The sequence below is a fragment of the Eleutherodactylus coqui genome, chromosome 1, assembly GCF_035609145.1.
Source record: "Eleutherodactylus coqui strain aEleCoq1 chromosome 1, aEleCoq1.hap1, whole genome shotgun sequence".
NCBI lineage: Eukaryota > Metazoa > Chordata > Amphibia > Anura > Eleutherodactylidae > Eleutherodactylus > Eleutherodactylus coqui.
In genome coordinates this window covers 431,440,922-431,463,236 of record NC_089837.1, presented here as the reverse complement: position 1 = coordinate 431,463,236, position 22,315 = coordinate 431,440,922, and the positions used below count along the sequence as shown (strand labels likewise).

At 43.5% G+C, this 22,315-nt stretch overlaps 1 protein-coding gene across 1 annotated transcript in view; it reads right to left on the bottom strand.

The window, feature by feature from the left end:
* GTF2F2 (general transcription factor IIF subunit 2) overlaps positions 1–22,315 on the bottom strand; it is a 164,101-nt gene that overhangs the window by 134,539 nt on the left and 7,247 nt on the right. Inside the window, exons 2-5 of the mRNA XM_066581927.1 lie at positions 16,531–16,604; positions 14,262–14,280; positions 13,364–13,514; positions 6,720–6,755 (exon numbers count right to left, since the gene is read on the bottom strand). Coding sequence (XP_066438024.1) covers positions 6,720–6,755; positions 13,364–13,514; positions 14,262–14,280; positions 16,531–16,604 — 280 coding nt within the window. The remainder of the gene's footprint in view (positions 1–6,719; positions 6,756–13,363; positions 13,515–14,261; positions 14,281–16,530; positions 16,605–22,315) is intronic.

Here is a 22,315-nt window from a genome sequence, read left to right as displayed (position 1 = left end):
AAAATAAAAGTAATGTGACAATTTTCACTTCTTCAATTACTGCAACTCCTAATCAGATAAATCAGTATAAACATTAGAGAACCATAAATGAGAGTAACGAGTGGGGGAAGACAAGAAGATTGGAAACCTGAAAAATAAAAATGAATTTATTCTATTAACCTGGCTGGAACCATGCTCATCATAAACCTGTTGGGAAGGGGGGGGGGGGAAATCAAATGCTTGAAGGTAAACTAGACTGGAAGGGTCAAAGCTCTTAGCTCTGGCTGTTGGGTTCCATAGATGGTCGTCCTGGTACCATTATTCGCAGACTATGCAAGTTTTTTCGTACAACGCTTCCCGATGCCAACTACTCATTAACCATGATCCAAGATAATTTAGTTTTCACAAAGTCAATACTAACTGAGGCTTTTCTCCAGGAGCGAGCGACTGTGATCCGTGCAGCTAGGAAGCAATAGGCTATCCAATAGTGTGTGTGTTTGGCGATGTTAGGGATTCGTTTGCCCAGTATAGCCTCCCATGCTGATTTTTGTAGTGATAGGTTTGTAATGGAGAATATTACAGTATATACCTGTACCCAGAATCTACGAAGCCTTGGGCAATTCCACCAAATGTGTAGGAAGGAACCCTCACCACCACATCCTCTGAAACATACCAATAATAGTATTGCAAGATGTTGTATATATAAAAAAAAAATTTATATATATATAAAATGTTCCCAAGTACAGTTTTACAGTTTTTCTTTAAAATGCATACATTTTCTAATCCTTAAATTTGTTCTGAAGTCATCAAAAATGTTTATGCCAGATACATCACCTTTTGAATCAGAGCTGTTAAGCCCAACAAAAACCAAATCACCAAGTCAGAAGTTATTTCTAAAAGGGAATCATTCCCTGTGGACTCACTCCAGTAACTTCTTGTGCAGGAGAAAAAAAAAAAAAAAAGCTTCAAAATGTGAAGTTATCAAGAATCCATGAAAAAAAAGGCTTGTAACGCCCCACGCTCCGGCGATGGTTGACAGCTGAAACCCACTGGCATTTTGCTATGTGCAGCTCTGCCGAAAACGCACCAACAGCTGTGGTTGTGGGAGCTTCAGCGCTGTGCTGTTCGGCTATGCCGAGCCCCGGATTGAGAGGTCTGCTTGGCCCACCCCGCTGCGGCGCTGTGCTGGGCGGCTCTGCAGAGGACTGACAGGAGCTGCTGTTGGTGCTGAGCAGCGGACTGACAGCTCTGGTTGTCCCCCCGCCGCAGCACTGCAGGAGCTGCTGTTGGTGCCGAGCACCAGACTGAGAGCTATGGTTGGCCCCCTGCGACGGCGCTGTGCTAAATTGCTCTGCACAACACTGACAGGAGTGGCTGGTATTTTCTGGCCAGCATAAATAATAAAGAAAAAATGGGGAGCTCACCACCTCACTCCATTTGGCACACCTGTACTCCCCAGGCTGGATTTTTCGGTGAGCAGTCTTGCTGTGCAGTCCTCATCGGCATTGCAAAGAGATAAATTTAAATAAGCAAAAGATAGCTGCTATTCCGTGAAGTGTTTCACATTAAGTCCAGGACAAAGGACGCGTTTCGATTCAGAAACGAATCTCGATCACCAAGAAAACTTTCACGACGCTACCGCCGGCATCCTGCACCACTTCCCCCGGTATGTTTGCAGGGTTTTAGAGGCAATGACCTGCTCGTGGATACAGCCGGTCCACAATGTATCGCCAAGTCAATCTGACGTTATGCCCAGTTTACACAGGATAAGCTGTGGGACAAACGATGCCAGGCAACTCATCCCAGTGAGGTTCGCTCTAGTGCTGTTATACAGAAGTATCGCTGGCATTACTCAGAGTGCTGCCAACTTGCAGGCGAAACGGACCGGGAAGCTTTCTCCCCCCACCAGCCTCCATTCACAGTAAGCAGACAGTTGTTCAAAACTGAACAACTGCTGTTTACACTGAATGGCTCATTGTTCAGTTTTATGCATGCATAGTCATTCATTTTCCTGCAGAAGCGCTAAAAGATATTCCGCCGCGGGGAAGGGGGGAGCTCTGACTGGTCTCCGAGGTGAGCCTATCTGATAAGCACACTGTGGAGAAATATCGGCAATTGCAGCATGCCACGATTTAAATCCTGTGAGCGGAGAATCGCTACGATTCCCCACTCGTGGACACAGACGCTGCGCTTTCCATAGCAACGCTATGAAAAAGCTTTGCATAGGGTGATCTGTGGGCAAATTATCACCTGTGGATCATCGCCTGTGGACAGGCAGCCTAAGGCACAAACATGCTTGGCATTGAAGGGTTTTAAAAGTAACTTCCTTTTAGGTATTGCTTCCCAAAACTGTAATTTAGCCCAATATAGTTAGAACATCTGACAAAGTTGGGTACAAACATACGATGCCAGTCTGCTAATTGATTACAAGCCGTTAATCCTTTACTGCTGGCTCTACCGTAAACATGTTGTTCATTAGTAACAAGCTGGCAAGTTTCTCCTATGGTGGGCCAGATCGGTAGAAGCAGTAACGAGGAACCTTTGTTATGGTTGGAGACAAGAATGGATGGGTTTGAGATTGTGGGAGTAGACTGACAGAAGAGATCATGTAAGGGTCTCAGAACTATCATAGATATGTAAATGGATCTGCCAACAAAGATTGCTACAAAAGGAAAGAAAAAAAAAGAAAAAATGACGACTTGGCAGTGAATCAACAGCCACACAAGTACTACATGATCTGCTTATGGCAAAAGGGAGAACGCACCATCCTAATACTCTTAGATCTTCCAGCAGCTTTTGGCCCAGTTGACTGTGATATCTAATACTAAGCCTTAAAGACTACTGGGTTTTGAAGAATTTTTCAAAAAGCAGCCCAAGTTTTCACCAGCTGATGCTTGAAAACAGAATTAGTGGAGCTCAAACAAGGTGCAGTGTAGATTTTCCTATTTTTCCCCTACCGTACTATTTGCAATCCACCTACAGGAATAGCGGGGAAGAGAGTGAGAGAGATCTCCCTCCCCCCCCCCCCATACTACTCACCGCTGCCCACCCCCCACCCCCGTGTGCACACTCGGACAAGGATGCTCGAGTAACTGACTTATCCGAGTGTGCTCGCTCATCTCTAAGGAACACTAGTACATGTCTTCACAAACTCACGGCTGGACTATTTTAATGCCCTATGTGGACCTTGCAGACAAAAGCAATAGACTGCCCATAGTTAGTTCAAAATGCTGTAGCTACAGTGTTTCCCCGAAAACAAGAGTCTTATATTAATTTTTGCCCCACTGAAGAGCTGTGATTGGTTCATCAGCGCCAGCTCTGATTGGATCACAAGTGCCGCTGGTTCAGCCAATCAGAGCACTCGCTTGCTGGAGGCGGGGTATTCAAAGCCCCATTACCAGGAAGAGAATGCTGTTAGCGCAGAAGACACAGCAACCAGCTGCAGCGCAATGCACCAGGACGCCGTAGGCCAAGGGAGCATTGCAGTTTTGCTTTTTACCCAGTGTAGCTAAGGCTTATTTTCGGGGGAGGGCTTATATCCGACAGCGGGAGCCGGCTGTCACCGATAGCCGTCCTCCTGCTGCAACAACGGAGGTGCATCTGGACAGCGCCCCACTGCTGTTAACCCCTGTCCTGCTGCCATCCATGTAGATCGCAGCATGTAAAGGGTTTACAGAGGGAGAACGCTCCCTCTGTGATGTCATCCAGCTGTCAGGATGTAATCGCAGAGAGCCCAACTGGTTGCCATGGCAACAGTACACCACCTACTGGCGTCCTGTACTGCCAATGCCTATGATCGCTAATACAAGCAATAAGGCATTTCAGGGCAGAAGTCCGGCAATGCTTTATCATAGCGGTCATAGGTGCTGTGGTGCATAAAAAGTGTGGAAAGAAAAGAAAAAAAAGCTTTCAAAATAATGTTTAAAAAAAACAAAAAAAAGCACCCTTTTTTGTGCTTTTACTCATATTGACATTAAAAAAAATGATTCAATTAAAATCCCACATATTTGGTATCACTGTATCCGTAACGATGCGTACAATAAATTGAACATCCTTTTTATCCTGCAAGGCAAAAAGCGTACAAAATACCCCTACAAAACAGAGATAAAATGGTTATTTTTTTCATTTTGACTCCCAAAAAAACGCAATAAGTGATCAAAAAAGCCATATGTACCCCAAAATGGTACCCATAAAAACTACAGCTTGTCTCGCAAAAAAATAAGCCCTCACAGAGCTCCGTCCATGGGAAAATAAAAAAAAGTTACAGGACTTTGAATGCAGCGATTTAGAAAAAAATAATTTAAAAAAAGGGTTTCTAGTGCGGAAAAGTGGAAAAACCTAAAAATATATATATAATTTTGGTATCATTGTAACCGTAGCGACCTGCAGAAAAAAATCTATTGTGTCATTTATGCTGCATGATTAACGCTGTAAAAAAAATGTAAATCTATGGCAGAATTGATGTTTTCTCTCGCTATCATAAAAAAATTTAATGAACGTTTTACAACATAGTCTATAGATCCAAAAGTGGCACCAATAAAAACTACAGCTCGCAATGGAAAAAACTACCCCTTATACAGCCGTGTCAACGGAAAAACAACAAAAGTTATGGTTTTTGAAAAATGGAGATGAAAATCCTCAAAATATCGTTTGGTCCTCAACGCCAAAATAGGCCATGTCCTTAAGGGGTTAATAATGAAACAAGCTCAATACACTCCCATAACACCAATACTTAGCTCACAGCACTGGCTTTGCATAAAATGGAGAACTACCTTTAAAATTTGCTTTAAAGGGGTTGTCTAGTTTTATTATATTGATGGCCTATCCCTAAGATAGGTCACCAATAGCAGTTAGGCAGGGGCCCATTATCAGGGACCCCCGCCAATCAGCTGGTGGGCCAGTGTGCTGGTGCAAAGAGATAGTGTCTGCAGGAAAGCAGGCGGCTCTATTCACAATGTAGTGGCATGCCTTGGTATTACAAGCCAAGATCCCTTTCATTTCAATGCTTGCAATATCATGTTAGGGGACTGCAGTGAAAAAGGAGGCGTTTGCTTCTTACCGAAATCTGCTCAGCACATGACCACATCAGCCCTTGAAACGGCTGAACAGAAGGGTCCCTGATGAAAGGCCCATGCCAATCTATTACCGATGACCTATCCTAGGGATAGGCACTCAGTAGTTTACAATGAGACAACCCCCTTAAAGTCACAGACAACTTAGGGCCCAGCTACTTGAACAAACTACTGAAGCCTCACACACCTTGTGGTCCTTTTAGATCAGTGGGCATGAATAAACAGTCCATACCCAGCATCCACCATAAAACGTTTGGAGCCTTCTGTCATGCACCTCCTTACCGGAATTGGAGATATCATCCATGGACACAACTGAAACAAGACTCAAACCGCACCTGTTCAGGTTGGCATTTGAGTGCAAACACCACTCGTTCTCTACATAAGACATTAGAACAGATTGACCAGCTTACTCCTGCCTTGTGCTTTGAGCCTTTTGTGAGAAAAGAGCATTACAAATGTTGTTACCGGAGCTTATATCTTTGGCAGAATCCTTTGGACAATAACTTTTCAAACGATTAACGTGAAATCCCTACACAAATTAATTTTTTAGCAGCTGGGTCAAAATCTGAATTTATACACATAATTTTGTCGTCAAGAACCCGACTCCAAGCAAAGTGACACTAATGGATTGGACAGTAATGGATTTGAGATGGTCATCAGGTTTTCTTCAGGCTATTTCATGCTAATCAAAAGTGTAATCTGAGGAAGTCGTAATAAAGTCATCTTTCTATTAATCTGCAGTGCTCTGCACATCTCAGGCTGCTGTTACCCAGGAGCCAGTATCGCTGGCATCGCTCACAGCACTACCGGCATGGAGGCAGAGCGGGACAGGGAGCGTTCTCCCTCCGCCCGCCTCCATTCACAGTAAGCAGACAGTCGTTCAAAAGGGACCGACTCATTCAATTGCTGCATGTGTTCCCATGGGACGTTTACCGTGCAGATTCCTGCGGGAGCGAAGAGAACCTGAATGATAACACTGCTCAACAGCATCTGGTGTGCGATATATCAATTCGTATGGATTTTTAGGTGGAGAATCTAAATTTACCTTTTGAAATGATGTATCACGCAAGGTTTTTAGGCAATTTAGATTTTTTAAAAAAGTTTTTTGTGTTTGTGCTCATTTTCTGGTGAATTATTTATATTAAAATTAAATCAGTGACTGACCTAAACTCTTTATTTGAATGTAATACACAGTGGATGAAGTTCTAAAAATGGCAGAACAATGTAGTTGAGCAGGAAGGTTACCGACATGAACCTATCTGTACTGCTGTTTAGTGTTTGTTGTAATCTGCATGAAGCACTTCTCTTCATTCTTACCTCAGCATATCGGTATTTTTGAGTTTTTTATTCACAAATACATTACCAGAAAAACAAAATTGAGTTCTGAGTGTTATTTTTTTGTATTTTAAACCAGACACTATTTGGCAATACTGTATTATTGTCTATGTAATTGTGCTATGTATCTCAGAAATGTGACGTGACAGATAGAATATGATTCTTCCACTGAATTCAGCACCCCAAAATTAGCTGAATCAACCCGCTCCCAAACCAGATACTGAATTTTTTTTGACCTGTTGACCAGTGTTATCAGCCCATCTATAAGGGCCATTAGCCTACTATCCGACATACAGCGCTACGGTAATAGAAATGAAGAAATAAGACACTTACCAGTTGTCCTGTTCTCAAGCTTTTCATCAGATGGACCTAGAAGATCACAAAGTATATAAAACATTCGAAAAACAGAAGGGAAAAAAAAGTCATAAAACATACAAAGCAAGCAAAAAGAAAAAAAATCAATATTACGTGCTGTATAGTAATAAAGTTATAACACTGCACACAAACAATTACAGAGAGTAAAGGTCATTTTTTTCCTGCTTTACTGAAGTGAATAGTTAAAGTAAATATCAGAGATTTTAGTACATAACAAATGTTGCACATCCACAACCAGTACAGTCGCTTTGATTTCTGCCCTAACCACAACCAAAAATGGCCCAGCATGGGTAGATGGAAATAAGCACTCTGGCAATCAATGCTCCGTTCAGAGCTTTCACTCTCGCTCTTACAGACAACCACCCTACAGCCTAAAAGCTATTTAACATTTCCTTTTCATGATGTAATAAGCGGAGGAAGAAAGAAGCGGGTTTAAAACCAGTAATTTTCATAAAATAGTAGTAACAAGAACTTTAATTGACAAATTTCACATGCAAAAAAGGTGAACGCTTGCAATAAAATGAGCCTGATCGGTAATTACTGAATCAAGCCAGTTTTAGGATGGGGCTTATTACTAGCTAAATGTAAATATAAAACTGCACACGTGTACGTCAATACACCGTCATGTGTGGGATTTGTTTCTTTCATTTCCATGGGATAAGAGAACAGTATTTCAGTGCATTATGGAAGCAACTGACATTCTGCTGTAAAACAATACAATGAAGGAGCATATATAAAAAAAAAAGAATAAAATGTACTTTTATTTCTGGTAACCATTACCCAATCCATCTACTGCTGCACAAAGCATCTGTGAGTACACTAGACCAGTATAATTCTACAGAGAATGAGTCTGTTTAATAGCCTGCCCCACCCATGCAAACGATATAGGTCATGCGCCATCTACTTAAAATAAAAAGTGTTGTAGGACGGTATCACGCAATACACCTGGCCACAGCTGGTCAAAACTTTCCAACAGGATGAGCCACGTATTTGGCACACTATAGTCTGCCATTTGCCACCCTGAACAATAGTCTGCGTTAATTTTTCAATGGCTTGCCCAACATGGCCAATTTGGACAATTTCATGTGGCCACCATTCGCTCTTGTATAGGATCACCTTAAAAGGAGAAATCTTCCGCCGAGGCTACAGCGATCAAATTTTTCCCAAATGGACCACTATTGATCCTGGTACCAAGTAGATTGTGCTCTCAGGTTTCATTAAAGGACTCCATATGTGCAATGTGCCTGAAATGAATGCCTTCGTAACGCTTATTAACTTAAATGGCGAACACTATATTACTAGCAATTTCTTCATACTGAGACACACATTTTTCGGATGGTAACCCCCAAGTCTGATGCTTGGGAAACCCACCAGATTTTTCACTTTTTTTCAATTTCTAATATTACAAGCCTTTATTCCAATATCCATTCTAAGCTGAAATAAAATCTTATGAATTAGAATAGATCATATAGTTGAAAATCTGACGTCACTCCTAATATCCATGGCTTTTCTATAGCTCATACAACATGCACAAAAATAACCCAAACACAATAGCAAAAAAGCAGCAATACATAGAAAATTCTTTTCTGTGTGTCTCCCTCCTGTGTGTCTGCAGAGCAACTAACAGCAACAGGAAGCTCCCCGCCTGCCCTGTCTGTAGTAGGATAACGATTGTTAAGGCTTCATGCCCGCGGCCAGGTCGGATTCTGACTGCGAGATTCATGCAGCGGATTGTGACTCGTGCCCCGGCATTGACCTCCCGCTTACCTGTCCGGCGTTTTCTCTCTCCGTTCTACGAAGTTCCTAAGGCCCAATGCCCATGAATGGAGATTGCAAGCAGTATTTTTGCTGTTGAGCGCTGCCATAGGATTGCAATCCTATGCCGACAGCTGCAATTTGACCTTTTCACGCGGTATTAAAATCGCGGCATGTCCTATTTCTGTGCGGGCCTCGCAGAGGCTCGCACACAATCATCATCGCTGATGCGCCGGCTCTGCTCTGTGCATGCGCGGCTGTGCACCAGCTTGCACTTCGCAAAGCGGACAGAGAAGACGCTGGACAGGTAAGCGGAAGGTCAATGCTGGGGCTGGGTCGCATCCCGCTGCTTCAATCTCACAGTCGGAATCCAACCCTGTTGGCCGTGGGCATGAGGCCTATGTCCCAACTTTCAGCTATTTACCGATTTATTTTTTATACACAACACACATTACTCACCTCCCAAACCCGCCGCTGCTCCACCGGTTTATACAGAGCAGTGACCCACCAATCGCTGGCCCGGTCGGTCATAGTCAGACTTAGACTTCCTTCATTCTACTATTCAGCGTTGGTTTCACCTCTTCTACATTGTAAACTACACATAGACAGAGACTTCTTTGGTCTCCGTTCCATATAGTTTCCACCTGTCAGTGTTTTGAACTGGATAGAACAGAGTCGACCTCCTACTGAACCTTATGGTTCCATCTCTATGCAGTTTTCTGCATAGAAGGCAGAAGGTTGAGATGGCACAGACGCTGGATGGCAGAATATAGTGTGAAAAAAGCCTTAAAGCCCTTTTACACAGTCCGATTATTGGGCACAACAATCAGGTCGCATAAAAAAAGCCAACAATCAGCTGACGAATGAGTCAGCTAATTGTTCTTCCACATAGGCGAATTCACGGTGTAAAATAAAATGACGTGAGTGGCGATTGACCCGTGTTGATCGGTACTTATTGCACAAGGTTAACAGTTCTTTACTGCCATTACCAGTAACACCTGCGGGCTTTATGCGTTTGCCTTGATTATCCCCATTGTATGTCTCTGAGCTCTCGGACAGCCCCTATATAACCTTGTGTTCTATGAAGATTTCTTACCAGACTCATTTTTCTCAGCAGCATGCAGAAAACTCTGCAGATTGACAAACAATGTGGGCAGCTAACTTGGTGTTTTGCTTATATTTACTCTTCAGTTTGATGTTCTTTTAAAGCGGAATAAACAAAATGATCGTACTGAATGGAAAATATGTGCTTTCCCAGCATCGCTAAAATAAAAGCCAGATCAAATTATGAGAGCATAACAGAGTGTTCTTTACTTGAGCGGAGGTTATGCTTGCTGTATAAGTACAGTACACTGATTAACGGCTAATTATACAGCATTAGCATTAAATTGAACAAGGCTGTGCTTTTATACAGTTTGTTTTTTTCACATGAAATATAAAAACAGTAAATCAAACTGCAAAAAGCAAAAAGAAGTGTAACAAAAAGCACAGATGGGCGTTAAATAAGATCATTCCTAAGACATCGAATGAGGTTTAAAAACAGCCCCTTGAAACAATGTGGCTTTAAAAGGGGACGGAAATTATGATCTATTGTAAAAGCCACAAGGCGGATCCTAGTTGATAAACTACTGATGACTTATCCTGATGACAGGTCATCAGTTGTAAAAGCCTGTAATACCCCGTCAAGCTGACAGATCTGCTTCATGGTACGGTTCACATCACGTTTTGTTCCTATATTTGGCTTATATAGGTTTTTAACCAATCCAACCAATCAAACTACTAACGATCACTTGTCAATGAGTATGTGAGTGCTTCTGGTGCTCCGACCCCGGTGAGGTCAAAGATCCTACCACATATATAAAACACAGAGCCTGACCAAAAGAACACCACCACAGTTAGGGAACTTGAAAAGGGAAGGACAAAAATAACAAAATGAGAATACAACTAAGTGTAACCCACCATCACCTCAGAGATCCGGTGGGCTGAAGAATTTGCAGTGATCTCACTGTTATGGGAGAAGCTATTGTGCAGTTTGGTAGAAAGTACTGAATACTGGATAAGCCGACACAGCATCTACTTCCAGGATCTGTGATGATGTCACCGTCATGTTATCAACTGTGTGGGTGGAGTCAGGAATCACATGACCAGGGGCTCATCACAGTATCCAGGAGTCTGGTGATGTGTGGAAATCAGGATGTAGCAGAGCTGTGTGTGTAATGTCTGGGGTCAGGTTGGATGTAGTAAAGCTGTGTATGTGATTTGTGGGGATTATAATGGATGTACCATGTAGCAGTGCTGTGTGTGTAATGTGTGGGAATCAAGATGGATGTGGTAGAATTGTGTGTGGCATCTAGTAGAGCTGTTTGTGTAATGTGCAGGGTCAGCATGCATGTAGCAGAGCTGTGTGTGTAATGTGTGGAAATCAGGATGGATGTAGTAAAGCTGTGTGTGTAATTTGTGGGGATCGTAATGGATGTACCATTTAGCAAAGCTGTGTGTCACATTGCACCACCAGAAACACTGGTATTATAATTTCCTAATAATTACTAGTCCTACAGATGAAGTAGTTAGTCTAAGTTGACCGGCTACACCCACAAATATTTTATTAGGTTGGGTGGAACAGAAATTGGTCAGATATCTGTAGTACATTTAGCCCTTTCCCTTCCAGATCGTACAGCTTAGAGGGAACGGCGCCCTTTATTACATCACTCTGCTATTGGCTGAAGCTGCACCTCAGACTTCCTGCGCTACACACCCCACCACATAATACGGAGAAACATTTCACAGAATTCTCCCCAATCTATTTTCTGGTCTAAGAGCAGCATAAGTAGCTAAACTGTAACTGAAAAGTTAATAGAGACCATTAGATACCATCTGAACAGCACAGCTAATGCAGAAGCAGATCCACTTTTCACGGATACAGTCAACGCTAAATGTTACATTTAGTTTGCTGGTGTGAATGAAGCATGCTGTGAACTTCAGAATTCAGATTAACAATTCACTTTATTCTATATTTGGACATTACCAATGACCGTTTTCAGCTATTACTCACCTGACCATGCAGGGAAGATAAAAGGGAACATTATTGCATTGGAAAACATTCGCAGACAAATTTATATAATTAGAGAAAAAGCATTGCCGTACCAGCGGTGCAGTCTGAGGTCAGAGACCTTTACAAAAAGAAATGAGCTTACAGTGGGTAGAAAAGTTGTACCGAAGTGACGCATCAGATCCCTTAAAAGGAGTTGGATTAAAACCTCAATGGTGGTTCAGGGGTTAACTTGTCCCAAAACAAAGTCAGCAGGTAATACATGTATTCTTACGTTTTTCTATGCAGCAGATAGTTTGCCTGTTTTGACCCCATCCTTATCCAGTCATGCGTTGTTTCTGCTCTTAATAGCCGCAGAGAAACAACGTGCAAGCGTGTTGTCCCCGGCTGGCTACAAGGGTGAGCATGCGCAAGGAGGCCAACCTGATGAGAGCTATAAACAAGGTGCTTTACACTGCCCGACAGCCGCACCAGCAACAATCGCTCCTGTCCTTTGCAGAAGAGCAACAGTCATTCAAATGCATGAAGGTGGAGCGGCCAGGAATCATTATGGCCCACCCGTCTTCACACACAATACACAAGAGTCGCTTTAAGATTGAGCGGCTTTTATTTACACGGGCTGACAGTTGTTTGGTTTTAACTCTGCTTAAAACCAAGCGCCCGACAAGTGAGCAATGTATTGCTCAGTGCCCTGTTAGTGGCCGAATGTACACGGGATGACTGTCACCTGCATTCGCTGTGTCCAAAGATAATTTAGGCGCCAATTGAACCCTACAAAGATACTTTAAGTTTAGCAAGTTTATGGTAATTGCACATTGTGTCTCAGTATTAAGGCCCATTTACACGCAACAATTGTCGATTCAAACAGCTCAACGACTTTTTTTGCTTTCAAATGTTGAGAGTTTACATGTTAAATTAATAGTTTGAGCGTGTGTTTATACAAAGAATCTCTCAGCACCAGGTTATTAATTAGTGCGAAGAAAAAGCCATTGTCTACTGCTGCATGAGTTATTGTGTTTAGCTAAACAATCACTGCTCCCCTCAAGTGGTTTAAAAGATTGAACAACTGAATAAATGCCGTCTCAACCCAATGACAAGCGAACAAACTAACAACTATTTTTATGCAGGCTGAAACTTAGCGATAAACGACAAGTGAACGAATAGTGGGGAACAATTATCATTCACTTCCGCTCATTTGAACAAATTTTGTAGGCAGCAGATGTGAGAGCCATCTACATACCTACAGCTGATTGATGAGGGGGTGGGGGTGGGAGCAGCAGCCTCACCCCCCCCCCCCCACCGCCTCCAGCAGTTAGCTGTTGTGCATGCTTTGTATGCAAACGACCAGTAGCTATGAGGGAGGGATCTGTGAACCTTTTCAGCTGCTGGCTGGGTCCGATTTTAGCACATTTGTTTTATAAGATGCACTGAGTTTCCGTCCCCCACTTTAAAGTGAAAAAAAGTGCGTCTTACAGAGCGAAAAATATGGTAATCAGTTTTAATCATTGTGATCAGTTTTAATTCTATTTATATTGCAGAGAACTCCACAGTGGGAAGGAAAGACCGCACAAAAGAATTATGCAAGTAAATATTCATGTTCTGTAAATAATATTTAGTATGTGACAAAAACAAAGGAAATGTAGACTTAAAACATTGGAGCTATACACAAATCATAACTCCTTGTAAAATCCCCGAGCGTCTCGGTCACCTAAATAAAGACAGAAAATGTAATCCACTCTTAGTGCTGTAGTGCAGTCAAGAGACTTTGTAGAAAAGCAAATCTTCTATGCCCTCTTACCCGACAAGCTCTCAGTGAACACGGTTAGGGTCTGTCCTCCCACATTCTGTAATTGAAAAGGATGTTCCCTGGGTGCAGTAACAAAACTTGAGGCAGGCTTTCCTCCAATATCCTGTATACTAGCAAGCTCTTCATTTAGAGTAAAGGATACCTGTAATAAGAAAATAGCGGTGTTCAGCACGCACCGAAGGCTGCTTTAATCAGTGCTATTTAAATATGTATTTAAAGCTGCAATTTGGATCAGCAGGAAAACTAAAAAAAAATTAAATATGCAAACAAAATGGAGAAACACAACAGACAAGCGGATAAGGAAAGTAGCAAAGGATTAAAGAAAAAACAAGTCAAAAAAACTTATGTATTAAAGGGGATGTCACACCCATGGGTCCCCTTGACACATGTGTAGCTCTAACATCTGGAAACGCGCGACAAAACGCATCCTACAATTTCTTATGAGAAAAACTGTGCAATCCACCATCAGGTCGGTCATAGTATTCTCTGTGGCACAAGTGCCAGAAACAAACAGAAAGCTGTTCAAAAGGAGATCTTATTGGTCTCCACTTGAGCAGTAGAAGCCTATGGTTCTATCTGAATCCTGTTTTTCAGGGATTCAGGTGTAAAACTGGGATGGAATTGAGGGACATAAAAAAAAGAAAAACGAACGGCCCCAACAGCTGGTGGTCAACCATTTTTTTTTTTATGAACCCCGGTAACAAGCTAGGACACCTTAAAATTCAACACTAAATACTTGTTTCTACTTCAGGACACCCATTCATTGCCCATATAGATTGTTGGCGAACTTTGCAGAACCCATCAGCATTCATCCGATTTCCATGTCCCTTTTAGTCTTATTAAACGTATAATACGCGCAGCTCATGAGTTATATGAATAGGAAGCTCACCTCAGTCTTTCCTTGGTTTCTGCAAAAAAAGACAAAAAAATAACTTTAGAATTACAAGATATAATTGTCACTGGAAGTAGGAAAAAAAATCAAAATGTTAATCTAATATATTAAAAACTAACATTTTGTGAAGCAACGCTGCTTTTCCCGATCACTGATTTTTATACATGACAACCGCTGCAGCGTTAGACCATTTACTAAACCCTGGCATGTCTGCAGTTTATGTCCACATATGAAACATTTTCATACTCAGGAAGACTGGCTAATTCTGCGGTACTTCTTCTCACATGGCCGCTTGTAAGAAGTTATAAAAAGGGGGGCTAAACCTGTGTGCTTTAGAGAAAAAAATGTATTTTAAATTTTCACGGAACAATGTTAACAATTACCACTAAACATCTGTGGTGTCAAAATACATCCTTACACCCCTTGATGAATTCTTTGATAGGTCTAGCTTCCCCCCCAAAAAATTCACTTTTGGGTGGTCTACTTTTCAGGGTACCCCAGGGGCTTGTAAACGCAACGCAGGGTCTAAGACTTATTCCAGCCAAATCTGTGCTCCAAAAGTCAAACAGTGTTCCTTCCCTTCTAAACCCTCGCTTGTGCCCAAACAGTAGTTTATATCCACATGTAAGACATTACCATACACAGGAGAAGTTGGGGACCAAAGTGTGGGGTGCTTAGTCTTCAATTGCCCCTCATAAAAATGGAAAATTAGGGGCCATATGTGTGTTTTTTGGGGGGAAACCTATGAAACACCTCAAGAGTTAACAAACTTCATAAATGCTGTTTTGAAAAGAAGAGGGATGCAGTTTTTTTTTGTTTTTTTTTAATGGATTGGCTTATGGCAGAATACAGATTCCACAAAGTCACTTCACAACTAGATCGGTCCCTTAAAAAAAATACAAATTCTGCTAATACAAGACTTACAACATAATGCCAACATAAGGTGACATATGGTAAAATTATTAACGGTTAGTAACTATTTTGTGTGGTACAAGTATCTGTCCTACAAGCAGAAACATTCAAAAGTTTTTTTTTTAAAATGCACATTTTTTAAAAAATTTCTGTAAATGTTGGATTTTTTTTTTTAAATAAACAAAACATAATAGACCAAAATTGACCACTAACAAATTACAATGTGTCTCAGAATCATCTGGATACATAAAAGCATTCCAAACCTACTGAAGGAAAGTAACAATGTCAAATTTCTAAAACTGGAAGGCCCAAACTGGCTGCAGAGGGAAGGGGTTTAGAGGAGCTTTGGCCACAATGCTATGTCAGGCATAAGAAATCTTCCACCTACTATATAGACGGCTTAAAAGGAAAAGCTCTATTAGATGCCGTTTGGTGAACTTAGGGCTTGTTTCCACTAGCGCTAGAGACTTCCATTCCTCTGATTTCTGTTTTCAAAAATGGAACAAACGGAATTAACCCTTTTCTATCCAATTTGCATCCTGGTTTTCCTAGGGGGCTTACTCTTTTTCTGCTGTTATACAACAGCGCTATATGCTGGCTAAAGCCAGTACTGCATGAGGTGACACATTGGATAGGCTCCGACAGCACAGAGGCTGGCAATATACAGTAAGAGAACCCCGACGGATGTCTTTCAACATCGGAGCTGCACAGCCTTAAATCATAATGTCTTCAGAGGTCAGACAGTGGATTGGAAAGGGTTAAATATTTAAAGAAAAAGAAAGCGCATGGCTGCGAGACTCTATTGAAATCTATGGGAGTGCTCTACCGCGATTACTGCTTCAAAACTCTGCGGTAATTGTGGTAAAAAGGGCGTGTGAGAGTGGCCTAAGGATTCAAACAAGCGTACGCGCATTTGTGCAAGCATTTGCCCAGTGTTTTTGTGCATCCGAGGTTGCTTTTCTGCATGCGCCACTGCAGTTTTTGCTGTACTTCTTGCGCATGCAAAAAAACCCAAAAACCGCATACACAGTCCCATACAGTGAAATGACTAATTAGCTTAATTCATTTCATACGTTTTATTTCCCTGCGCAAATGCACAGGAAAATAGGACATGCTTCATATTTTTTGGCGCGATGGAGTTGCACACACAAAATACGTGCCTGTGAACAAACTCATCGACATCGGTGGGATACTATTCACTGCGTTTTGTGCAAGCACATTTTGCACATGCAAATACACCCGTGTGACTCTGGCCTTCCTACCAGAATGTGGAAAAAACGATAGTCAAGCCAAACCCCTCCACTGACTTATTTAGGTTCAACGCTTGACGTCACCATAAGAGTAATCAGCTTACTTGACGATTCGCAGCTTTCCAACTTCGCCCCTTCCTGAGGCTTTCGCCCACTGCTGAGCCAAGTACTTTGGAAGCTGCAAAAAGAACAATTATCCATTAAATCTCTGCACTTCATATAAATATATAACAAACCATTTCTGGAAATAACACAGATCTCTGCCTATGTAAACAGAACGGATGGCGATGATTAGCAATGAAGATAACCCAAGCCTTGGCTCTTTTAGAATGCAAACACGCTAAAAATACTACATCGAGTCTGCGGGGACCGGCCACGCTCAGCCGATAGATGTCTATCACATTTGAATATCAAAAGAAACATTTGCAGGAGGAATGGGGAAAGCATCAAAGCAGATGGATGTTTATCTGCTCAGTGTCAGTTTCTAATTTCCGATTAGCATTTGGCAAGCCGCCTGTCAACAGGACTTTCCATGTTCTGTAGCGCCGAACTTACATGACCGCATCTGATGGCGGCCCAATGCCTTGTTCCTGAAATTAATGCCATACGGACATGCAGAAGATTGTACAAGCGCGGAGAACGGTGCAAACACAACACGTTTGATAGAGGCAATGTATTTATACAGACGGGCTCCAGAGCTCCATGTCTATACACACAGTGCTGAGCAAAAAGTTTTAATACTTTTTCCCCCCCATTTTCTTCAACTTATTACTTAGCAATAAAAAGAAAACACAATAGAAGAATAACAGAAGCATCAACAAGTACTTTAGGTCTCCATTGTTTGCTTTTGCAATTATTCAGAAGTGCCATCCCGTGCCTCTCTGCAGCTGTCAGACAGTATTCTCCTCTAATCGCAGTGTTTTCAAGATCAGCTCTGTAGTATAGCAATATATTTGAGCACACTACAGTTCTTCTCACATTGTGATTGTTCTTAGAAACCAAGTAATCTTGTAGATAGCATACCTTTTAATGGCTAACAAAAGTACATGATGTTACAGCGAGCTTTCAAACCTCTCAAGGTCCTTCCTCAGGCTTAATGAAACAAATCTAAAGACGTATTTATATTAATATATACACATGGGAGGGCACAGACACGGTGAATTTAATTTGCACTTAAATACCAGAGACAGGGTAAAAGGGCACAGACATGTTGGGATTAATAGCACTTCGATAAATACCAGGGAGGGATGAGCATAACAGTAAATAATTAGTCCAGTGACAAGGAATGTGAAAGTTCATAGTCTTTAAATTAATGTTAGGGGGTCACCACCACGCCAATGTGTTACCTCTGCTCTGGGTTTCTCACACTTTGCTCTATTGGGTAACATGGCACTAAACTTTTTTTTGTTTTTTTTCTCACGTTATTGACGAGAAAAGCCTCTGCTAAAATGTGAGCTCTTGTAGACAACATGGATCTCTGTAGGTGTGCACTTGTACATTAAGGTTTCCAAATATAGTCCTGTCCATGAAGCCCTAGAGACGGGGTTCATTTTCTGCTTTTTACCAGGCAAGGGTGCGTTCATATAGGGTTTGCTTGGGGGTGTCATTATCTCGCTTTCAATAAAATACTGAATGATGGATGCGCGATTTAACAGATCTCGCAGCTGGCCAGGAAACTAAACCTGGTGCGTGGTTGCAATATTTTCAAGTGAGGGACTGCCTCAGATCACTGAAGGCCCCTGACCTACCAAACAAGGAGCTAACACCCCTTGAAAGATTATGTGTAGCCTCAAAGCTCCCCCCCCCCCCATGTGGTCTCTCTGCTGTACGGGTTGTTGATCGATTCCGAGAAGGGGGAGACACGGCCGAGTTGGGAGGAGGTGCTCGGAAGAGGCTTCCCCGAAGAGTTATGGACTAAGTCCTATACCCTCACACATAAAATGTCCATCTCGAGCAAGGCACAGGAACTAAGTTATAAAATATTGACGCAATGGTACAAGACCCCTGATAAGATACATAGAATCTTCCCATCATTTCCTGGTGAGTGCTGGAGGTGCGGCTCGGGGTTGGGAGACATGTACCATATCTGGTGGAACTGCCCACTAATTGCTCCACTATGGAATGACGTCGCCAGACTGTATGAAGCGGTATGTAGGACACACCTGGCCCTTACCCCGGAGGTGGCCCTTTTGTCTATGTTTCCGAGCTCCATCTCCCATGTAAAAAAAGGGCTCTTAAGACACTTCATAATGGCCATGCGCCACATTATCCCCCTACACTGGAAGCGGAGGGGCGAGCTGACCAGGGCCATGTGGACCGAGGCACTAGAACACATCAGGTACATGGAGGAGCTCAGGAGTACAGATACGGAAGGAGACCGGGAGGCAGACAGCTTCTCTAACACCTGGACAGTGTGGCTAGATTATAAAAGCTCTGATGCCTTTGACAGGTGGCTTACCAATGGCTCAATATAAGAACTCATAGTGAGCCCCACCCCTCGGATTGGTGCCGGGGTCCTATAACAAATTTCAAGACCCAAAATATTGGGCGCAGGACCGAGATGGAGGCCAATATCAATCCCCCCCCCCCCCCTTTCCCTAACATCCCCCACTCCCTCATCTATCTCTTTTGTTCTACCTTATAACTGTTTTTATAGGTCGATACGGATATGCGGGATATGCGGCGGGCGGACCCCCACACACATACACGAAAGTGACCCATAGCTTACCTCTCCGACCGACTGGGTACAGGGTTAAACCCTCAGACTCTCGGTGAGATCGCATAGGCGAACATAAACAGGGTCACTACAAGACCACAAGGATTGTGGGGGGGCCCGTGGGTTGCATCTCTTGCGATTGATTAAGATACCTCGCTACTTGAAACTATACCACTATACCTAGTTCCCTTGAACGTAGCAGGGCTAATGTTTAAGGTTCTCACCCTAGGATGAGAAGTGCCAATACTATATACCTAATATCCACCATAACCTCCCCATAGATTGGTACACTATTGCGATATGCCATAAGACTTGAACTGAGACAGATCATTAGTCCGCTACTCCGATTGGCGAGTTTCATCCATTGTTTATTCGACTATCTGTACGGTTTATATTTTGTATAAGAAAAATCAATAAACATATTTTGAAAGAAAATACTGAATGATTTATTAGGACAGGTCTGGACAAAACCTGATCCCTAGAGCAACTAAAAAAAAATGTCACCTTGCTCCCTAGCCTTTATGCGTTCAGCGCCAAATGCGTGGTGCTCCTGCAGGGCAAAGGCAGCACACACTGAATGTCATAATGACAGCACTGAAAAGTACCAACTACATAACACAACCAGCAATAGTCTTAGGCCTCATGTCCACGGGGAAAATCAGGCCCGCCGCGGCTTCTTCATGCAGAATCCCGCAGCGGGTCCCTCCTTTCCCGCGGACATGAGGCCTTAAAAGAAGAATTACTTACCTGTCCGGACGCTGCGGATCTGCCCTCCGTCGCAGCCGGATCTTCCTTCTTCGGCCCGACAGATGTGCTCGGCACGCCGACAGCGTGCCGCGCGCATGCGCCATACACTCCTCCCTTCTTTTTTTTTTTTTAACTCTTGCTCTTCTGCGCCGGAGAGCAGGAATTCAGCTGCGGGTGTACCGCGGGACCGGACGGCTTCCATAGGCTTCAATAGAGGGAGGCCGGCACTAAAATGGAGCATGCTGCGGGTGTTTTCCCGCACACGCAATCCGCGCCTCAAGGGAAAATGACATCCGCCGGTATTTAAATACCTACGGGTGTCCAATGCATCCCTATGGGGCGCGGATCACGCTGCGGGAGAAAAGCTGCGGATCTGTCCCCGTGGACATGAGGCCTTAGAAGTAACTTCCTGCTAGCAAACGAAGCATCAGTGGAGGCTATGAAGGCCTTGTTTGCTACTATTGAGGAAGGTGGACTGGGGGAGTTTTATGTGACCGCTTGCAGAGGAAGAGGTGAGAGGGTAGTGCTGTTGTCATCGGCAGTGGAAGGCTGACCAATTAAAGGGGTTGTCCCGCGCCGAAACGGGGTTTTTTTTTCTTCAATAGCCCCCCCGTTCGGCGCGAGACAAACCCGATGCAGGGGTTAAAAAAGAAAACCGGATAGTGCTTACCTGAATCCCCGCGCTCCGGTGACTTCTTACTTACCTGGTGAAGATGGCCGCCAGGATCTTCACCCTCGGTGGACCGCAGGTCTTCTGTGCGTTCCATTGCCGATTCCAGCCTCCTGATTGGCTTGAATCGGCACGTGACGGGGCGGAGCTACGAGGAGCCGCTCTCCGGCACGAGCGGCCCCATTCAGAAAAGAAGAAGACCGGACTGCGCAAGCGCGTCTAATCCGGCGATTATACGCTGAAGATTAGACGGCACCATGGAGACGAGGAAAGCTAGCAACAGAGCAGGTAAGTAAATAACTTCTGTATGGCTCATAATTAATGCACAATGTACATTACAAAGTGCATTAATATGGCCATACAGAAGTGTATAACCCCACTTGCTTTCGCGGGACAACCCCTTTAAGGCCAGTACGGAAACGGAGTTGTACGTATTGCTACTGAGGATTCTGCATGCGGCGTAGATATTTAATGTATATTTCACACTCAAAATATGCGAAATACAGTAAGTACAAGTAAAGTAAGATTTACAAAAACCTTCACTCAAAATTTGAATATGCCATCAACAGTAGGTCAAGAGCTGTCTGCCACCTAGTACCCCGACTAGAGATGAGCGAACGTACTCGGTAAGGGCGATTTCGCAATCGAGCATCGCGATTTTCGAGTACTTCACTACTCGGGTGAAAAGTACTCGGGTGCGCTGTGGGGCGGGGGGTTGCAGAGGGGAGTGAGGGGGTAGCAGCGGGGAACAGGGGGGAGCCCTCTCTCTCTCCCTCTCCCCCCCCCCCCCCACTCCCTGCTGCAACCCCCCGCTCACCCACAGCGCACCCAAGTACTGTGGGTGAGCGAAATCGCCCTTACGGAGTACGTTCGCTCATCTCTAACCCCGACTGATCGGCTGTTCGCTGGACCAATGCACTCATGCACTGAGATGATTTCAGCAGGAGGCAAAGAGCTCTGTTCCCGCTGCAGTGGCCATACTTGGCATTACACCCATTCACTTCAATAGGAACCTTTCTTGTAATATCAAGTCTGCCCACTGCAGTGAGCTGTACAGTGGCTCAGAAAACAGCTGATCCTGAGGGGCAGTCCTCTGCAGATCTACTATTAATGGCTCAGCAATAGTTTGCAACTGGACTTAATGAAAGGGCTCTACCATCTACGGCATGACAGGACACCACAGCCCCTTCTACAGAAGTGTAAGGGGGTCTCAACATGAAGATCCACTTCACTATTTCTGAAGACTCAGAAACTCAGCACTATCCAAAGTCCAAAACCCTGCACAGCAAGGACCACCAGGCGGGTTCTGTTCAGTGCAGCCAATGACATAAGTATAATGGTAAAGTCAGACAGCTCCCCATCTGCTGTAAATAAAGAGATGTTGTGATCTGGGAGTGAGCCGCTGGTCCAGCTTCAGCTGCCATTTACAATCATGCCATACTTGAGATAAAGCTCATGGAGCTGAACATTGTCCTTCCACAGGAACAAGGGAAGAGCAGGAGCAGAGAAGAGGCCGGCAGCGACAGCGCTGCTCCATGGCTGTGGCCAATAACCCACAGCACAACATGGAGTATGGGATAGCACAACTGCTGCCCCAGAAGTGCACAGCGCTGGTTTTGTCTAAAGAGGGCAAGAAAGATGTGTTGTATAAATCATGTTTTTATGTTGAAGAGTAAGTCCTCGTGTCCACCGGCGGGTCAGATTCCGTGGGCTGGACTCAAATTTTAATTTAAAAAGCGACATGTCAAAACTTTTA